The following is a 20,401-nucleotide window of genomic DNA, read 5'->3' as shown; positions in this document are numbered from 1 at the left end:
AAATGGTGGGAGATAGATAAAATTAGAAAATTGTTAACTTTGATTTGGTTCACTTAAATGTTTTTAACTTCAGTATTTAAAATTAATTTTATTTTCCTTAGATTCTGGTCAAACTTTTTAAAATGTGGCACCAGGCTACATAAAATTTTTAAAAAATTTAACTAAATATTTCAGGGATATATTTTGGACTAAAAAACTATTTTTTTTTTCAATATATGAAGTTTATTGTCAAATTGGTTTCCATACAACACCCAGTGCTCATCCCAAAAGGTGCCCTCCTCAATACCCATCCCCCACCCTCCCCTCCCTCCCACCCCCCATCAACCCTCAGTTTGTTCTCAGTTTAAAAAACTATTTTTATTCAGCTATTTCATTTTTAAAATAAAAGACTTAGTCTTAAGGCTAAAAATCTCATGAGGTTAAAAATTTACAGGATTTTGTGCTATTTTACTAAACATGACACTATAGTTTCTTTAAAAAGAAAAGAAAAAAGTGGGCAAAACTATGAAGTAAAAATATAATTAAGGCTAAATGCAACGGGCCTTAGGAAATAGGTCATCTGCAAAATATACTTATGCTAAACACACTGAGCAATGAAGGTTTTTACCTTAAATGAAAGTCCTATTACTAGCAAATAAAGTACTAACCAATAGTTCACAAAATGTAAAATATAAACAGGAAGACGACAGAAAAATGTCTCACAAGATATTTACATATTACCGCCCAATTTTAAATGTTTGATATGACAAGCAGCAAATGGCGAGAGGACTCCACATCTGGATCACTCTACTGGACCCTTGCAAGGCAATCCCAGGACAGGGCTTGGGACCTCTCCAGATGAAATGATATTAGGTCAGAACATAAAGAAGACTGTTCCATTCCAGCAAACTCCAAAGGGAAAGCTAGGAGGCCAGTGGAGTCATCCTTAAGTGAGCCACTCCAGGAAAACATTTCAAATAATATTCCCTTAAACTTTGAGGTTAACATTTTAGTTTTACATTTCAGGCTTTCAAAAAATGCCTGAAATAATGAAAGAAGGTTATATTTATTTAAATTCATTAAACGAAGCACATTTAAAAATTGCACTCTTCTGGTAAAGAGTAATATTGTTCTTCTAGAATAAACTTTTAAGTCAGATAAAAAATACATTTAGGGGAGTGGGTTTGGGTCTATTAAATATACTTAATAAATTTGAAATAGCATTTGCCATTATGGGTTGTTGTATATATTTTTCAAAATTATAAATCTTTGGATAATGCCAAAATGTGGAAATGTTTGTATGAAATAATCCTACGTTAAAAATCTACATATGTGAAAAAACACAACTAAAATCATGAAGAATTTTAAGTAACATAAATGTTTTAAAGTTCAATATTTATTCGACTTCTTTTTTTGGTAAAAAATATCTAAGTTTTAGCTAACTAAAACAACTCAGCAAGGAGTGTAAATAGCGTTCACAGGGTTAATCCTGACCTCCTCATCGCGAGGATCATGCAGACGTAGAGGAAACAGGCGGAATCTTGAAAGTCTAAGTGAAAATGGAAATAGCTGAAGATTTCTGTGACTTCTTGGTCTCACAACTTTGGCCATCCAGGGATATAGCTGTCATTTTGTTTTCTATTACCTAAGTTACACTTGTCATCTGTTACAGCTACATAATAAAAACAATACTAAGTAATTATCCCTATAAAGGAATTATGTAATCTCTTTATCAAGCAATCCAAATACTTCAACCCACAAAAGTGAGGCCTGTAATTTTTTAAGAGTCCAAAGAATGTTCTTATTTCAATGCAGAGTTTGGATTTTCTTCAATAGTATAAGGTTAGCACATTTTCATTGGGAACACTTCTGTTCAATTACCCTAGCTTCCTCTGAGTATTCCGTTATGATTTTAATCTTCATGTTGGATGATAAAAATGGAATAAATATTGGCTACACACTACCATTATACATAAACTAGCAATCCCCTTCAGAGATTTTAACTATCATTCATATATTTCTCATTGACATTAAGAGAAAAATGGCTTTTTTCTCCCTTTATCAGACTCTATTCTTCTAAAATTCATATTTTATACATATTTTAAATAAAAGCCACCCTCTTTTTCCAGATCTGATTTTAAAGTATTCTTTTAATTATTTAAAAAAATTTTTTAACGTTTATTTATTTTTGAGAGAGAGAGAGAGAGAGAGAGAGAGAGAGAGTGTGTGTGAGTGGGGGAGGGGCAGAGAGAGAGGGAGACAGATTCTGAAGCAGCCTCCAGGTTCTGAGCTGTCATTACAGAGCCTGACACAGGGCTCGAACCCACGGACTATTAGTTCATGTCCTGAGTTGAAGTTGGATGCTTAACCAACCGCGCTACCCAGGTGCCCCTGGTTTTAAAGTATTAATATAAAACTATCTAAACCCAAAATCCTTTTTGAAATGAAAGTTTCCATGTAAAAATTTTTTAATGTTGATTTATTTATTTATTTTGAGAGAGAGCATGAGCAGGAGAGGGGCAGAGAAAGAGGAAGAGAGAGAATCCCAAGCAGGCTCCATACTGCCAGCGCAGAGCTCCACACAGGGCTCGAACCCACTAAATGTGAGATCATCACCTGAACAGAAACCAAGAGCTGGACACTTATCTGACTGAGCCACCCCAGCGTCCCACTTTCTATTTTAATTCTACACCTAGCCCTTTTCTAAATCATTTCTAAGAATTGTACAAAATATATTTATAATGTTTTAAAATATCATTAGGAAATTTACTTTCTGCTTAAATGATTTCAGTTCAGGAAGCTATATAGTCAGAGGAGGAAAAAAAGTCCATTAACCTTCAATGATGAAAATTAAGAAAATTTTAAGACAACCTCAAATTCTAAGTTTACTCTGTAATTAAATAATTTAGTTTAGGTACCTGAGATAAGAGGACAAGATGAATTATTAGGCTGTACTAAATAAATATTATTTATTTGCTTAATCACATCTTCACTCAACCGATATTTACTGTCACCTGCCATTGCCATGTTCATGGTGGTAGAACAGTAAATAAGACAATGGCTCCTGGTCTCAAGAGGCTTACAATTTAGCAGGAACTTAAACACTGAACCACTACATATCATGGGTGAGGAGTTGTCAATTTTCACCACCTGAAATAATCTCTTAAATCTATCTACTTCTATCAATTTCCATCAACCCACCCCAACCCAAGCTATTATCTCTTAGATAGTCCATAGCCATACCTTCCTAACAAACCCCCAAACCAGTTTTGTACTCCTCCAATCCATTTTTCTACAAAGCAACCAAAAGGATCTGTAAAAAAGTCAGATCTTATTATGTGACTCTCCAGCTTACAAACTTCCAAGGCTTCTCATCATTCTTAGGGTCAAAATCCTTAATCTTTTATAGAGTTCTTTTCTCTCTTTGCTCCAGTTACACTGGCCTTAATTCAGTTTCTTAAATTCAGCAGGCTCAATCTTGCCTCAAAGCATTAACATAAACCTCTGACCACCCAATTCAATGTCCCCCCAGTGATGTAATCCCCATCCCAGACACCTTTTAAGTCAAACATATCACTGGATTTATTTTTTTCATAGCTTGTAATCTACATCTGATAGGGTTCCCTGTTTTGTTTTGTTTATATGTCTTCTTTATTGGTAAATATCCTTCATGAGGGCAGGTACCATGAATTCCTTGCTAACCATTTTATCCTTAGTGACTAAAGGATAGAGTCTAGTGCATAACAGGTGTCCAGAAAATGTTTGTTAGGAAGTGTTCAGGCAATTAAGAGCATAGCACCAATATTGAGTAGCTTGCTAAATCACTCATTCTCTTTGTGTCTCAGTCTTCATCTCTAAAATGGGGAATGTAAAAAAAAATTAAAAATAAAATAAAAATAAAATGGGGAATGTAAATAAAATACTGACTTAGCTCAGTGCTTGGGAAACTATATATACTCAATAAATGTTAACCATTATGATGACAATGATCATCATCAAGATTATCATTCAGATCGAAAGCTGGCCTTCATGACTTTAAACAGGGAGAATAAATAGTGGAATACAATTTACAACCACAATTACTGTCAAACTAGGGAGCATCTTGCTAATTGGAAGTCCATTTGGTTTGGTTCAGCATTTTGACTAGTTTGGATATACAAAAATGAGGCTGGAGCAAAGGCTGAACTAGATTCTAAGAAGAGCTGAATGGATGTATATAACAGAGGGAGAAGTGCCTTGATTTTGGGGCAATCCATATTAACAGCATTGAGGGAAGAAATAGGAGGCGAGACTGAAAGAGAGAAGCCAATGTATTGTCATTGGGCTAGGCCAGCACAGGGTTAGAGCAGCCAGTAACATACCCGTGTGTGTGTCCACTGGATAAAAACTGTTGTACAGAGGCATTTGAGGCTGTCTGAATTGTTGTATTGCTTCCCTAAATCCTTAGTAAAGTACTAAATATATCCTTATGTTGTTATTTTGATAGAAATCAAAGGATCTAAGTATCATCCATCCCAAATACAAGGGAATATATGTGGACATACAAGCCTGCATGCCCAAACTATCCTTACCCCCATAAACAGATCTTTCTTGATGTGTTACACACATTGGCAGAATGCCCTGGGGAGGATGAAACCAGGAAAAGGCCTATGAGCCCCCTAGAAAAGAGCTCAGGACCACCTGTATCAGAAACTTCCAAGTCTAGGGTACTGTCCTTTTAGAACATGATCTAGAAGGACAGCCAGGTTTGAGCAAATCCCCTTGGTGATTAGTTATAAACTGTCTAACCCTGTATGAAGATGGTTTATTTCTTTTTGTGTTACAGAAAGCCCCAATCTTAGAGTAATGTTAGAGGATAACATACAGTCATATACATAGATTAATCATGCCTACTATAACCACATTGTATTGTAAAGACTCTTTGAAGGTAACATGTGGGAAAAAACACTGCCTGGGACACAGGTGGAAACCTCTCTGTTAAGCTCATCTATCAGTAACATTGCAAATAACATTATTATAATATAGAGTAATGGTTCAAAAAGTGCAGTCCACAGATGCTTGAGAGTGTTCGTGATCCATCTAAAATTCAAGGGTAGGGTGAATAAATCTGTTCAGCATAGGAAGAAAGTAAGAAAAATACTGGGGACTTACCATTACAGTCATGCCAACTCTAGCTTAAAATTATTACACAGGGTCATTATGCTATTGCCTCTGCCAGCTTGGATAGGAAATCACATGGTTTTGTATCATCAGCTCCAATTCTTGGCTGAGGTGTAAGAGAACCCATAGGCTAGGGGGCAGGCAGTATACCAAGTCTCACTGAAGAAATGGGATATGAGTTCCCTCTAAGAATCCAAACCTTACCATTCTCTGCTAAAATAAATAAATACATGCATGCATACATACATACACACAACAACAACAAAACCCAATATTATACATCCTATCTCACAATATGAAATGACAAAAAAATTGGAAATTAGAAGACACGTGAGTCAAAGAATGGCTTTACAGGGGAGGGCACCGTTGTTACTTGCAATGGCAAGCATAAATATATAAATGTGATAGCTAAAAGTTTATAAAAGTATGTATTAATAAATGATTTCTTAGAACCCTAGAAAATCTCTTTCAGGTGGTTTGCTCGGCAAAGGTCCCCATGCAACAAGTGAAAAGAAAAGCAGAGGCCCAGAGAAGACGGACTTGTTCCAACACTGGCATTGCAAATCCATGTCCTTCAAACCTCACTGCTTTTGTTGTACCAAGCATACAGTCTATAGGGTCTTTTGTTCAATTAACGTGATCCTGGAAAAAGTTTGAGTCATTTTTCTTCATCTCAAATGTATTTCATAAGTCATTTATATTATTACAAACTTGTCATGGCTTAAATAAAATCATACCTATAGCATATGGCATAATATGCTATTTATTCAACAGCCAATTAGATATAATGAAAACATACTAGTCTAATTACACAAGAAAGTAGGAAGATGGCAGAACACGGAAAAAACAATGATAATCCTCTATGAAAATTTGAATGTAAATTTGTCATTGAATAAATGAATGAATCTATAACTAACTTAATGATATTTACTGTGTCACATTTGCTTGACTAAGAAAGATAAATTGTCATATAACAGGATTTACAACTATGCAGAGGCTGATGTGGGTATAGAGGGATACCATGGGAATAAAGAACGAGCATTTAATTTACCAACAAATTGACTCCAAAAGTTGAGTTAGAATTTAGGCTTATTTTCACAAAGCAATATTCTAAATTGGGGTTTTCGAGGTTGCCCAAAGAATCATGTTAAATTTGAAGGATGGCAGTAAGACTTCTTTGGAATCTAAGTATCATTTAAAACACTGCTGCTAAAAGACGGTACAAAGTCAAGAGGCCAGAGACTCGTCACTACTTCTTTTTTTTTTTTTTTTTTTTTTTAATGTTTTTTATTTATTTTTGGGACAGAGAGAGACAGAGCATGAACGGGGGAGGGGCAGAGAGAGAGGGAGACACAGAATCGGAAACAGGCTCCAGGCTCTGAGCCATCAGCCCAGAGCCCGACGCGGGGCTCGAACTCACGGACCGCGAGATCGTGACCTGGCTGAAGTCGGAGGCTTAACCGACTGCGCCACCCAGGCGCCCCAACTCGTCACTACTTCTAAGCCCAACCCTCCTGATGTTTCTTCTTGGCCTCCTTTCCCCACACCCTCCCTTCCAGCTTCTGCTTCCAGCTGACACTAATAACTATTTGTTGAATACAAGCAGAAATCAAGGAACAGTGCTGTACTCTCCCTTTAACCCTGACAGCAAGCTCAAAGGTGGTCTGCAATGGTAGGAAACTCTCGCAAGAGAAATAAAGCAGAGTAGAGGATGACAGTGGTGATGGTCAAGGAACGGTGAGGTGGGGATGAATGAGGATGGTTCCAGTGGAAAAACGCTCTGCCCCACTGACACAAACAATTTAAAGATAGAGGCCATTTGTGAGTCAGGCATTAATATTTTGAAAACATTTTATGTTGTTTCTGGAGCAGAGTTCTAATGAGTAACAGTAGCTAATGGCTGCAGTATGTGGCCCATCAATTTGCCACCCTGAATTCAAGAGCTCTTCTCAAGCCACCCAGTATAAGCCACCATCTTCTCTTACCTGGACCATTGCTACAGTCTCCTAGCTAGCTCGTCTCCCGTCTTCCATTCTTACCACTCCCCTCCTTCCACATACACATTCCATCCCACGCATTATGCCCAACCCAGCAGCCAGAGTGGTCTTTCTAAAACATAAATCCAATTATGTTACATCCTGTTGGAACAAGCCAATAGTTTTCAATTATCCTTGAAATAAAATCCAAATTAGGGGGTTCCTGGGTGGCTCATTCAGTTAAGTATCCGACTTAGGCTCAGGTCATGATCTCGTGGTTCATGGATTCGAACCCCACGTCAGGTTCTGTGCTAACAGCTCAGAGCCTGGAGCCTGCTTCGGATTCTGTGTCTCCCTCTCTCTCTGCCCCTCCTCTGCTCATGCCCTGTCTCCCTCCCTCCCTCTCTCTCTCTCAAAAATAAATAAACATTAAAAAATTTTTTTAATCCAAATTAGTGCATGGGGTCTGATAAGACCCCACCCACTGGTACCTCTCATTTTATTTCCTACCTCTCTCTCCCATGCTATCACATTCCAGCCACAGTATTCCTGCTGGCTGCCACCCTGGGGTGGGGTGGGGGTTTACTTATGATGCCCTCTTGCTGGAATTTTCTTCGATAAAATCTTCTACACAGCTCATCATCCCAGCCTCTAATTCGATGTTACTTCCTCCCCCATCACTTTCTAGCTCACTACCCCATTTTATTTTCTTCAGAGCACTTACCATTGCATTATTAGTCTATTTGTTCATTCCACAAAGCAGCAACTTTGTCATTTTCTCTTTTTTGCAATCGACTAAACTAATAAAACAACCCTTTCCTAAACTTTCTTCATCCAGATCACTCCATCATATTTCAAGAGTCATTCCCATCCCACCGCCCCATGCCCAAATACCCTCCAACATATACCTTTAATAAAATGTCTCCAGCACTCAGTTAGTACTATAATTGCACACATGTATTTTCTATTTGTTGTAAGCAAATGCTCATGAGGGAGCTTCAGCAGCAGAGATTTTGTAAAAAGTTATCTTGAGTTTCTAGAGGAATGGAAGGGATGACTACTGATCATTAACTTACAAAGCTCTCAAAGATTCTTCTTCCCTACAGGGGGCATTACGTGCCTTCCAATGGCCTTGTTTCAGTGCCCACACAGCCAGACAAGAGAACCCCAAAGCCATATTCCAATAACAGTAGCTACTCCTATTATCTTCAGAGCCCCTCATACTAACACCCACAAAAAGGTCAATGCCAATATGCCTGGAACTTGTCTAAATAAAACCTCTGTGGGATAAGGTTGACTTGGACAACTGCAGCATCTCTGGGATTCTTGCATATACTTGTGATTGAAGACATGAGCTCAGAAGCCAGATAGCCTGAGTTTGAATTTCTGCTTTGCCACCAACTAGCTATGCGACCTTGGGAAATTAGTTATGCTCACAAACACCAAGTATTCTGCAATAAGGGAAACTGAGTCCTACAGAAAGGACTTTTTGAATAGTTGGGGGTTTTTTTTGTTTGTTTACTTTTCTCTGAAAAATGGGGATAACAACAGCACTTATCCTTAGGGTTACAATGTGGACTGAATGAGTCCATATAGGACCATATATAGGTGTTTTAACCTATAAAAAAACACCAGCTATTATTATTATGAATCCTCAGCAAAATCTTTTGCTTTTAAATTTTGCTTATGAATTTAAATGTACATAAATAATCCTCTAAGTCCTTGGAAACAAAATGTATCTAAGAGAAGATCTCTTAAGACAAATGAACACAAAAGAAGAAGACACTCTATTTACTGATTTTTCTATCTAGACAGGCATCTCAGAGCTCCCAAAGCTGTGGTCTTTGAAGACTGGAGCTTCCCACGGAATGACAGGGCTATCTGAGCAGCCAGCAAAGGAAAGAAACCATTGCTAATTCTCAGACTCTTACAACAACCACTCCATGTTTGACTGAAGTCAGTGAAATATAGGACATAAAAAAAATATTGTAAAGCTTTTGTGTAAAATTGTTTCTGTACATTTCTATAATATTCTATTTCCCTTACTGAAGAAAACTTAGTGGCCATCAACTGATCATCTGATTAATATACTATTGTTCACAAAGTACTTAGGAAGCAGAAAGAACTATGTAAGACATGAAACTTGAACTCTAACAACTGACAAAGGCACCTTGTAGGACTTTCAAAAAGAATATCAAGCCAGGATTGGAAGGACTTTTAACTCTGAAATACATGCCCTTTACAGCTAAACAAAATTGAGGCAATCTTACCTGTAAATAGCTTTCTAAATCACAAAGTATTCTTATCTAATGTTTGTGGACTGCATTATAAGCACCAAAAATAGCTCAGGTCAGTCCAGAGCTCTTAAAATTTCCAAAACATAGTTTAATTTCATCCATGACCTCCCAAATTTAGCAGTATCACTTGATAGCACTCTAATGGGTCCACAAGATTGATAGGACTTTTTGCACTTTTAAAGCTACCAGATTAAAATGAGTAGTAAGTCACAGGGCCAAAATGATTAACATCTAACATGAGCCGGAGAACATAATCATCATAATTCAGGCTTTTACATAGATCAAATTTTCAAACAACAAAATTCATATAAACAATTACCTGGGGCTTGCTTGAAGACTATTGATTTGGACATTTTCAAAAGCCTGCCATTTGAAACAGATGTCACAGCCAACAATTCCAAAATTCTTTATTAACTCTGCATCAGTGCTATTAATTTCATTCTTAAGATGCTCTATATCCCTGGGTTTTTTCAATACATTATTTAATGAAAATTGTCCCTATATCAGTATCTCATCATTATTACAAAGAAGGAAATTTCCAACTACTGACCCCTAACTCCATTTCTTCGGGTTAGCAAACATGTGACTATACCAGAGCAATAAAAGAAATTGAGGGGAATATTATAAATTAAGAATCTATGAAGAAAAAACAATGCTTCTTCAAACACCCCAAGCTATGTCTTACTGAAAGAGTATCACTCATGTCTTGGAACTGTACATCACAATAATATCAATTAATTGGAAATTGGAAACACTTTAATAAAATAATTGTGATTCTCTGTGACTTACCTCGTCATCTTTGTACCAGGACAAGCTTTCAGCAGTAAGGACAAACCAGTATCCCTTAGAGCCTCCTTTCATGATGCCAATGTTGCTGATGGTTAACCATCCCTTACGAATCACCTACAAGACAGCACAGATTGGCAGAGATGTTGAATTTAATGTGAACCAATGGAGAGCATAGGTCTTGTACTAAGTGGAGTTAAAAACAAGATATAAATTGCACTAAGAACAACATTGTTTCCCCAAAGCTCACCCTCTACTGAGCTATTTAAGACAATTTATCTTCCCAAACTACAGATAACCAGAGGGAAATCTCTCCCATCAAATGGACAAGACTGAAATTGCAGACTTATATGGATGGTGGAAGCAAAGCAACTGAAACAGAAAAGAATTGAATGAGGCAGACTAATAGGCTTGTGCTCAGCCTATTTATGGCATTGCTGCTATAATTAAAACATATTTAGTTGATTGGGTGAACAATAATAAACTCTCCAGGCCCACTGCCTCTCTCCCCCCTCCCAGTCCACTGGTCCATTTGTTTGTCTGGTTTGCATCTCATTAGGATTTTCACCAGAGACTGGTCACCAAATGGTAAAAAGAAGAAACTCAAGTCAACCAATTAGTTCCTTGTTAACAGTTCACCACTCTAAATAAAACTGAATGAGGTTCAAGAAAGCTGAAACAATAAGCAAAAACTAAAAGTTTGGAGCTTCTTAATGGTCTAGATTTATCCATCTACTTCTGGTTGTTATTTGTCATGCTAAAAAGCATGTAGCATCCTCATAAAAATCTATAAACAGCTTTTAAATTTTAAAACATATGAATAACTTAGATTATAGCTCTGATAGAAATTATTTATAAATGGCTTTTAAGTGAAAATCTAACTTTTTCTCAGAGTTGCAAAGTTAAATTCTGCTTTTTCACAGGGCACAGATAACCATCTCCCCTCTGCCAGATAGTTTTTGTTGTCATAGAACCAAAAATGAAATACTGTATGGAGTTACATGACACTGTTCTAAATATCAATAATCATCCTATACCTAAATTAATCAATATCCTAGAGACCCTGTACTTATTTAATGACTACTGAGTGCCAGTTCCTAAATGAAGATGAATTACCTGAATAGATTTTTTTAAATTATTGATAATAAGTTTTCTTGCTAAAGAAGAAAAGCCAATCCTAGGGAAAATTGTGAAATAAGCCAAAGTTGTTATTCTTGATCTTCAAGACTCTCTCCACACCCTCAGTCCTTGCCACCCTTGATTCCCTGGTTCAGCTTTCCCAGGTGTCCATTCTCCTTTCTAATGCTCTGTAACTTCTGTAAACCTCTACACAGAACCTCACTCCATCTCTGACTAAGGCAGTTCTCTCAATTGTTCGAAATTACTCCTGCCTCTTACTCTCTACTTCAGAAAGAAGGAAACAATACTTCTCAAAGTATGGTTTCTACCGACTATATTATAACCATCGGGATGCTTTTCTAAAACACAGATTCTTGGGCCATCCCCAGTCCAAATGAATCAGAATATGTACATATGAAACCCCAGAAGTCTACACTTAAACATGTGTCCAGGGTGATTATTATTCATAGTGAAGTTTGATGGCCACTGCTTGTACACATACAGTCAAAACTTCACTCTCCTACAGCAAGTAATCTCATCTAATTTCTAGTAAGAAGCAAGTGGTCAAATTATTTCACACTAACAGTGTTATCGACCCTATGAGGTTCTTACAAATAGCATACTAATCGCAGGACTAAAATGAAAGTATGTTTTCGTGCATCTTTGGATAGAATGGAAATCTTTCAGTTACTCCATAAATTGCAATGAGCAAATCGCTATTTCACTCCTGGTAGGACAGGCTGGAACCAACAAGGAAAGGCATGAAAGTAGTTCAGTGAACATTTCTAAAGAACCTATCATATGTCAAGATGAAAAAATATAATGACGCTACAATCCTTGCCTCACGAATCTTACAGCTTAGTAGAGAAGGCAGATCCATAAAGATTTAATTTCAATCTAATAGTATAATAAGAAATGTATGTCAAGCAAGGGAAGGGGCACTTGACACAATTTAGGAAGTTGTCATAGGCTTTCTTTGAAGAAATGGTATCTCAGAAGAGCCTGGAAGAGAAACAGAATGCCAGGTCAGGGAGTACAGTAAAACCTTGGATTGCAAGTAACTTGTCCAGCAAGTATTCTGCAAGATTAGCAAACATTTCTAATAAATTTTAACTTGATAAAAAGCAGTGTCTTGCAATACAAGTAGTACGTGATGCTGAATGTCACATGATCATAACTGAGCCAACGCTGCTTCTCTCTCTCTCTTGTTGTGGAATTGTGGGTGATCGTCTCCCATGCTCAGATGCTCGGTCTCAGGCCATGGTGTTTGGCAGAAATCAGTGATTTTTCAGAACATTAGAAGGTGCCCACAATTGGCACTAGTGTATTTTTTGTCACTTCAAAGGACCTATAGAAGGTCCTTTGCTTTTCCATACAAGAGTAAGCTTAGGGGTACTTTGCTTCATTCTAGGTCAGGTTGCCTGCAGACATAGACCCTTTCCTCTGCTGCCTTATTGCCAGTTACATTAAATACAATATATGACAAGAGTTTATTAATACTGTACTGTAGTCAACATCCATGCAAACGTATGCAATGGCCTCCATGCAGGAAAAGGTGGAAAAGAAAGGCAGTAAGAAGATGATTACAGTGGAAGTTAAGGAAATCATTGAGCAGTACAAATGAGGGGTGTGAGTGGCTAAAATTGCAAAATTTTATAAGAAGTCTACATCTGCATCTCGTCTGTAGAGGAAGAGGAGAAAAAGATGGAGGAATCCCTCACTTCAAATGAGATTAGGGAGATGTGTAAAATGTGGGGAACAGTGCAAAATTTTGTAGAAAAGCACCACCCAAATAAAGTTGGAGCAGTGCGAGCGATGAACCCGTTTAATGACAATGCAATGTCACATTTCCGTGAAATCCTCTAAAGGAGGCAAGAGCAAGTGTCATTGGATAGGCTCCTTGTTAAAGCTGCACGAAAAGAAAAAGACTCCGTTGAACCAACAGATAGCACTGATCTGTTAGTGATAGTGAAAGTTGTCCTACACAATAACCCTCCTCTCTCTTGTCTCCCTCACACCAGCCATGAAGGTTTTCAAAGGTAAGCACAGGTTAACTTGTTTATTTTTCTTTACATTTTGTATTTTCTCTATTATTTTGTATTATATTATGGTATTGTAATAATTTTTATGTAAATACTTTTGGGTTGTGAAATGAATTACCTGGATTTCCATTATTTCTTATGGGGAAATTCGCTTTGATACAGAAGCGCTTTGGATTACAAGCATGTTTCCAGAATGAATTATACTCACAAACCAAGGTTTTACTGGATTTGTTTATCTGTATGAAGAACAAACAGGAACAAAATATGAAAGAGCCACTTAATACAGAAAATGTGTGGTGGGGATGAAGAAGTTGAGGTCGGGGAGGCAGGTAGGGTAAAGTCAGAGTGGATCCAGTTCCATGAGACTCTAAATTTTACTGATCTCACTCCTCCTGGCAGTACTAAAATAAATTTCAAGTACATATATAAATTTATTTTTAAATTATATGTAACCATTGTATTAATAAATTATGTACATCATATAGAAATATACAGAGAAATTTGAAAGTCTGCATGAAGATAAAATCAACCATACTAAAAGTTTTTTATTTTGTGGGGAAAATGTACTTTATGTCTTACATTTCCATTTTATTATTACTTCTCAAAAATACAGAGCAAGGGTGCTGGCATCAATATGTATATTAAATATTAATAGGTCCGAATTGCTTTCTAATTTTATAGATAAAAGTACATATAAGGAATTATTCTACTATATCCTCCTTCATTCTAGTGGATGTGCACTCTCTCCAAGACAGAGAAACTAGATTATGTAAGCTATTGCAATAACTCAAATGAGAAATGACCAAGGTGTGACTAAAGCCATGATGTAGTAAGGTTGAAAATAAATAAACTTACTGGCGAAATACCCGTGAAATAAAATCAACAGGAATTATAACTAGATGAGAGAGAGATTAGTGAATGTAAAGATTCTAGAACTGTACTTTACAGTAGCCACACATGGTCATTGGGCCCTAGTGACTAGTTTCAGTTCAGGTGTTCAAGAAGTGTAAAATGCAACCTAGATTTTGAGAACTTAGTATCAAAAACAAAAACAAAAACAAAAACCTCGTAACTGTTTTAAGATTTATCATATATTGAAATAATATTATGTTGAATACATTAGGTTAAATAAAATTGGTTTTTAGTATTCATTCCACTGTTTCAGTTTATTTTAAAAAGTTTTTTCAGGGGCGCCTGGGTGGCGCAGTCGGTTAAGCGTCCGACTTCAGCCACGTCACGATCTTGCGGTCTGTGAGTTCGAGCCCCGCGTCAGGCTCTGGGCTGATGGCTCGGAGCCTGGAGCCTGTTTCCAATTCTGTGTGTCTCCCTCTCTCTCTGCCCCTCCCCCATTCATGCCCTGTCTCTCTCTGTCCCAAAAATAAATAAAAAACGTTGAAAAAAAAATTTAAAAAAAAAAAAAAGTTTTTTCAATGTTTATTATTTTTTGAGAGATAGACACACGGCGTGAGTTGGGGAGGGGCAGAGAGAGAAGGAGACACAGAATCTGAGGCAGGCTCCAGGCTCTGAGCTGTCAGCACAGAGACTGGCACGGGCTTCCAACTCATGAACCATGAGATCATGACCTGAGCTGAAGTTAGACACTTAACTGACTTAGCCACCCAGGCACGCCTCATTTTATTTTTTAATGTGGCTGTCAGAAAAGTTTAAATTACATATGTGGTTTACATTATATTTTTATTGGATGTTGTGCTGTTCTAAAATGATTTTGAAACTCTTGGGGCTACCAACCTATAAGGAACAGAGGAGAAGAACCAAGTGTTGGAAAGTAGAGGAGTTGAGGATAAATTCTGCCAAGGTCATGTTGAATTTGACGTACCTATAGAAAACACACATAGAAGGGACCCGACCTCTGAAGCAAAATGGCAATGTTAGGACTAGAAATGAAGACTTGCAAGTCCTACATGTGGATATAAATACAGATATATAGATATAGACATAGATAGATGATATAGATATAGATATAGGCAGATATAGATAGATATAGATACGTCAGTTAAAACTTTGAGTGAAATAGCAGTGGCTCACAGTGGAATCCTGGAGAAATACCAACAATTAAGAAGAGGTCAGAAAAGAGCCTGAAAAGGAATGTCAGAGAAATAATAGCAATAAGGTCATGGAGGCCAAAGGCAAGGAGAACTTCAAGGACAGTGTAGTTGGAAGTGTCAAATTCAACACAGACAGGGATGTGTAAAGTGCAATGCAGACATCATAGTGTCTTCAGCCATGCCGGTTGCAGTGCTGTGACAGGATAAATCAGAGTTCATTGGATTGAAAGGTGAATGGGAAGTAAAAAATGGAGACAATAATTGAAAAGAGCTCTGTCCAGAGGAGGATGAAAGACAGTTAAAATCAGACACAGGAGCAAAGGAGGTGGTGGCATTGTTGCTGCTGCTATTTTATTGTTGTTTTGGATTCTTTTTTTTTTTTTTTAAGGATAGTCAAGTACTGAGCATATTTATTGGTTGAAGAGAAATAACAGTACAGAATAAGAGGTTGGTGATATAAAAAAAATAATATAAAGATAAAGAAAAGGAATGAAGCATAAAGAGTACAGAAAGGGACTGTCCTTGAACAGAAATGGGACTACCTCATCTTGTGAACCTGGAGAGGTTGGGAGAGTAAGGGCAGATGTGTGTCCTTTGTAAGGAAAAGAGTAGAAACTTTGGGAAGGTTATATTTGATCTTCCCATTTCTCTTGATAAGAGCAGAGACTAAATTATCTGCAGGAGAGTGAGGGTGAGAAGTTGGAAAGAAGGCTTAATGAGAGCATGAAACAATTCCTCAGTAATTGAAAGAGAGTGAACATAACAAGAGTTAGTAAAATATGGCTGACAAAACACAGCACTACAGAACTCATAAAAGATAACATAGGAGAAAAAATCTAGATGATTTTGGGTATAGTGATGCCTTTCTAGATACAGCACCAAAGACATAACCCATGAAGTAAATAACTGATAAGCTGGAATCATTAAAATTAAAAAACATCTGCTCTGCAAAAGACAATTTCAAGAGAATTAGAAGGCAAGTCACGGATTGGGAGAAAATATTTGCAAAAAACCTGTGTGATAAAGGACAGTTATCTAAAATATACAAAACTCAAATATTAAAACTCAATAATAAGAAAACACACAACCTGATTTAAAAATGGGCCAAAGACTTTAACAGATGCCTCATACAAATGGCAAATAAGCATACAGAAAGATCCTCCATATCGTATGCCATCAGGGAAATGCAAATTCAAACAATGAGATACCACTACACACCTAATAAAAATGCCCCAAATCCAGAAAACTAACAACCACAAATGCAGGATGTGGAACACCAGGAATTCCCATACCTTTGCTGGCAGGAATGCAAAATGGTACAGCCACTTTGGAAGACAGTTTGGCAGTCTCTTATGAAACTAAATATATTCTTACCATGTGATCCAGAAATCGTGATCCTTAGTATTCACCAAAAGGAGTTAAAAACTTATGGACACACATGCATGTTTATAGCAGCTTTGTTCATAATTGCCAAAATTTGGAAGTAATTGAGATGTCCTTCAGTAGATGAGTGGATAAACACACCATGGTACATCTAGATCGTGGAATTTTATTCAGCACTAAAAAGAATGAGCTATCATGCCATGAAAAGACATAAAGGAAATCGAGATGCGTTTTACTAGGTAAAATAAGCCAATCTAAAAAAGCTATAGACACTGGCAGGAATTTTCCCAAGGGATACAGGAGTGCTGATGCATGGGGGCACTTGTATCCCAATGTTTATAGCAGCACTTTCAACAACAGCCAAATTATGGAAAGAGCCTAAATGTCCATCAACTGATGAATGGATAAAGAAATTGTGGATTATATACACAATGGAATACTATGTGGCAATGAGAAAGAATGAAATCTGGCCTTTTGTAGCAACGTGAATGGAAGTGGAGAGTGTTATGCTAAGTGAAATAAGTCATCCAGAGAAAGACAGATACCATATGTTTTTACTCTTATGTGGATCCTGAGAAACTTAACAGAAGACCATGGCAGGGTGAGGGGGAAGGAAAAAAAAAGTTAGAGAGGGGGGAGCCAAACCATAAGAGACTCTTAAAGACTGAGAATAAACTGAGGGTTGATGGGGGGTGGGAGGGAGGGGAAAGTGGGTGATGGGCACTGAGGAGGGCACCTGTTGGGATGAGCACTGGGTGTTGAGTGGAAACCAATTTGACAACAAATTTCATATTTAAAAAAAAATGTTAAAAAATAAAATAATAAAATAAATTAAAAGGCTACAGAGTATATGATTTCAACAATGGAATATTCTAGAAAAGGCAAAACTATGGAGACAATAAAAAAAATCAGCTATTGTCAGGGATGAGGGTAAGGGTGGGGGAAGTGATGAATAGGCAGAGCACAGAGGATTTTTAGGGTTAAAACGAATTTGTGTGCTATTATAATGAAGGATATATATATCATTATACCTTTTTCCAAACCCATACAATGTACAACTCTGAGAGTGAACCCTAAGGTAACTATGTATGTTGCGTGAGGATGTACATTCATCCCTGGTTAAAAAAAAAAAAATCTGATGAGTTATATGGTAATAGGGGAGGCTACAGATACGTGGAGGCAGAGGGTGTATGAAGAATCTCTGTACCTTGACTCCATTTTGTTGTAAACCTAAAAGTTCTCTAAAAACACAAATTCTTGGGGCGCCTGGGTGGCTCAGCCAATTAGGCATCCGACTCTTGATTTTGGCTCAAGCTGTGGTCTCATGGTTTGTGAGTTTGGGCCCCACATCAGGCTCTGCACTGACAGTGCAGAGCCTACTTGGGATCCTCGCTCTCTCCCCAATCTCTCTCTCTCTCTGCACCCGTATCCCACTCACTCTCACTCTCAGAATAAATAAACTTAAAAAAAATTAAAACAAATAAAAAATAAATAAATAAACATTAAAAATTTTAAAAATAAAAATAAAAAAATAAATTCTTTAAAACAAATGGTGGAAAGCTGAGAATGAAGGCCATAGATTGCAGGGATACAATGTGCATAGTTGTATTATCGTCGCCAGCAGTGCTCTACACACTAGAAGTAGAAAAAGAGAAGATAAATGGAAATTGATCTAGCGTTCTGAATTTCTAGGTCCACGTGATCTAAGTACATGGGTGTAAAGATGTTGAAGATTTGGGGCAAAGGACTACTTCAGGTGATCATCCATTCAATCCAGGCCAGGCAGAGAAATGAGACCAGGAGGGGCCTAATAGAAAGGTAGAAAATGGAAAGATGAAGAGACTGGAGGTGCTAAGGAGGTTTAAAAAAATGTGCACACCACGTAAGTGAAGACAAGAATGGAGTTTTGGGGATTTAAGATGATGTGAAGTAATAACTGGCCTGATCCTACTGGCACCATTGGACTAATCTCTCAAGGATGCACCACTATTTCTAGAAGTGCTGAATGTTATAGCTAAATAGGATACTTAGAAAACATGATTTGGTCCAGTGGATATATTCAATTGTGCTATATGGATATTATGAGTTACTAATCACAGTTAAAATGAAATTTGCAAAGAATTGACAAAAATAATTAGATATTACATTCTATGAAATGACAGTCATTGCATTGCAATAGGCTTTCTCATTTGGAGAAAAAAAAAGAGAGAATGACAGCTAGCATGTTGTGAATGCACATGGCCCACATCCTTTCACAGGCACCCATGGAAGTGTGTCAGTACCGAATGCTGTCAGCAAGTTAAGTTGCTGTCATAAAATATTTAAGAAGCTCTGGCCCAATTCCAGCCCTTTCTGGAAAAGGAAGCATATTTTCCACAAATGGGCTTTTTGTCTTCCCAATGACAGTTCAAAATAAGAATCAAGGAAAGGCAATTCCTAAAGTACTCTTTCACAAAAGAATTGAGGGGTGAGAGAAATCACGAAATCAAGGTAAAGCAGCAGAAAAAGATAGGAAAAGGCAAGCATTCAGGAAAAATGGTCAGAATATAAGAGGTAAGAATGTGAGGGGAAATTAAAAGAACAAGACAAAGGAAAATATGGGAGAAAAAGAAGACAAAGACTAAATAAAATAATAACATTTGAACCGAATGACAAGACAAATGGGGTTGATTGTAGATTATTTTCATAGAGAAAGATAACGTTAATTTTGCATTCAAATTTAAAATTACAAAAAAAAATCTACCAACATTCAGTAGAGTAACCATTTTCAGCCTCTTGGTGTTTGAACATCAAATTCTGTTTTGAGCGTCCAAGTAAACAAGAGCAAGAAGGCTCATAATTACATGACTAGAAGGGACCTTCAGAGCTGAAAGGGCGTGTTCATATTTGTAAGGCTTGAATTCAACCATTTAAAAAAATTGTTGCCGTAAAATATCACCCAAGCTCCTTTTGCCAAACACAGAAACTGTGAAAGCAACTGCAAGACCAGCAATGGGGAGAGAAGAACAGCCCAGGCCCTCTCTTAGCGGCAAGCCTACTCTAGAGAGTTCCTACTCTAGCCAGTCCCCTCCATGCTATAAGAACTCAGGCTTTGTCAGGGATGCCAAAACTTGTATGTCAGGAATGAGTTCGGACCTCAGCATCTGACCAGCACCCTGGATCATAAAATTAATACACAGACAAGGAATAAAATTATGGGGAGAAAAAAAAGTACATGTGGAAAACTTCTAATGTGGCCAAGGCTTTGGGCCTTGAACTTTTGTGAGCAGGGCATTTTAACCTTGGCCTTGGCTTATGGTAAACCATACAAGTTTTTCTCAGCTCTGCAGCTGGCTTTTAACTGTTGCAGCCTAAGAAAAGTTTGCATATCATCAACTGCTCCATATTTTGATGTTGGCAGATTATAAAAGCTTATATATAGGCTTTACCCACAGAGGAGTAGCTGCTTCTGTAAGGGTAGTGTATATACACCGCAGGGCCTATCTGGGTAAATGCTGCACAAACGCATGGGCCCAGCAAAGGCACAGGCCAGGCCAGTTGCTCAGCTGGCTGGAAGAGACATGCCTTTGCAAGCACAGGCATCTTCAGGATAT

The 20,401-nt window shown here is 37.4% G+C and overlaps 1 protein-coding gene across 10 annotated transcripts in view; it reads right to left on the bottom strand.

Moving 5' to 3' along the window:
- DNM3 (dynamin 3) overlaps window positions 1-20,401 on the bottom strand; it is a 573,673-nt gene that overhangs the window by 255,631 nt on the left and 297,641 nt on the right. For all 10 annotated transcript variants that reach the window (XM_060643523.3, XM_060643524.3, XM_060643514.3 and 7 more), the window contains one exon: window positions 10,202-10,315. In XM_060643523.3, the coding sequence (XP_060499506.1) occupies window positions 10,202-10,315 (114 nt within the window). The remainder of the gene's footprint in view (window positions 1-10,201; window positions 10,316-20,401) is intronic.

This window comes from Panthera onca, chromosome F1 (genome assembly GCF_046562875.1).
Source record: "Panthera onca isolate mPanOnc1 chromosome F1, mPanOnc1 haplotype 2, whole genome shotgun sequence".
Classification (NCBI taxonomy): domain Eukaryota; kingdom Metazoa; phylum Chordata; class Mammalia; order Carnivora; family Felidae; genus Panthera; species Panthera onca.
Note: the sequence above shows the minus strand (reverse complement) of the source record. Positions and strands in the feature narration are given on the sequence as shown.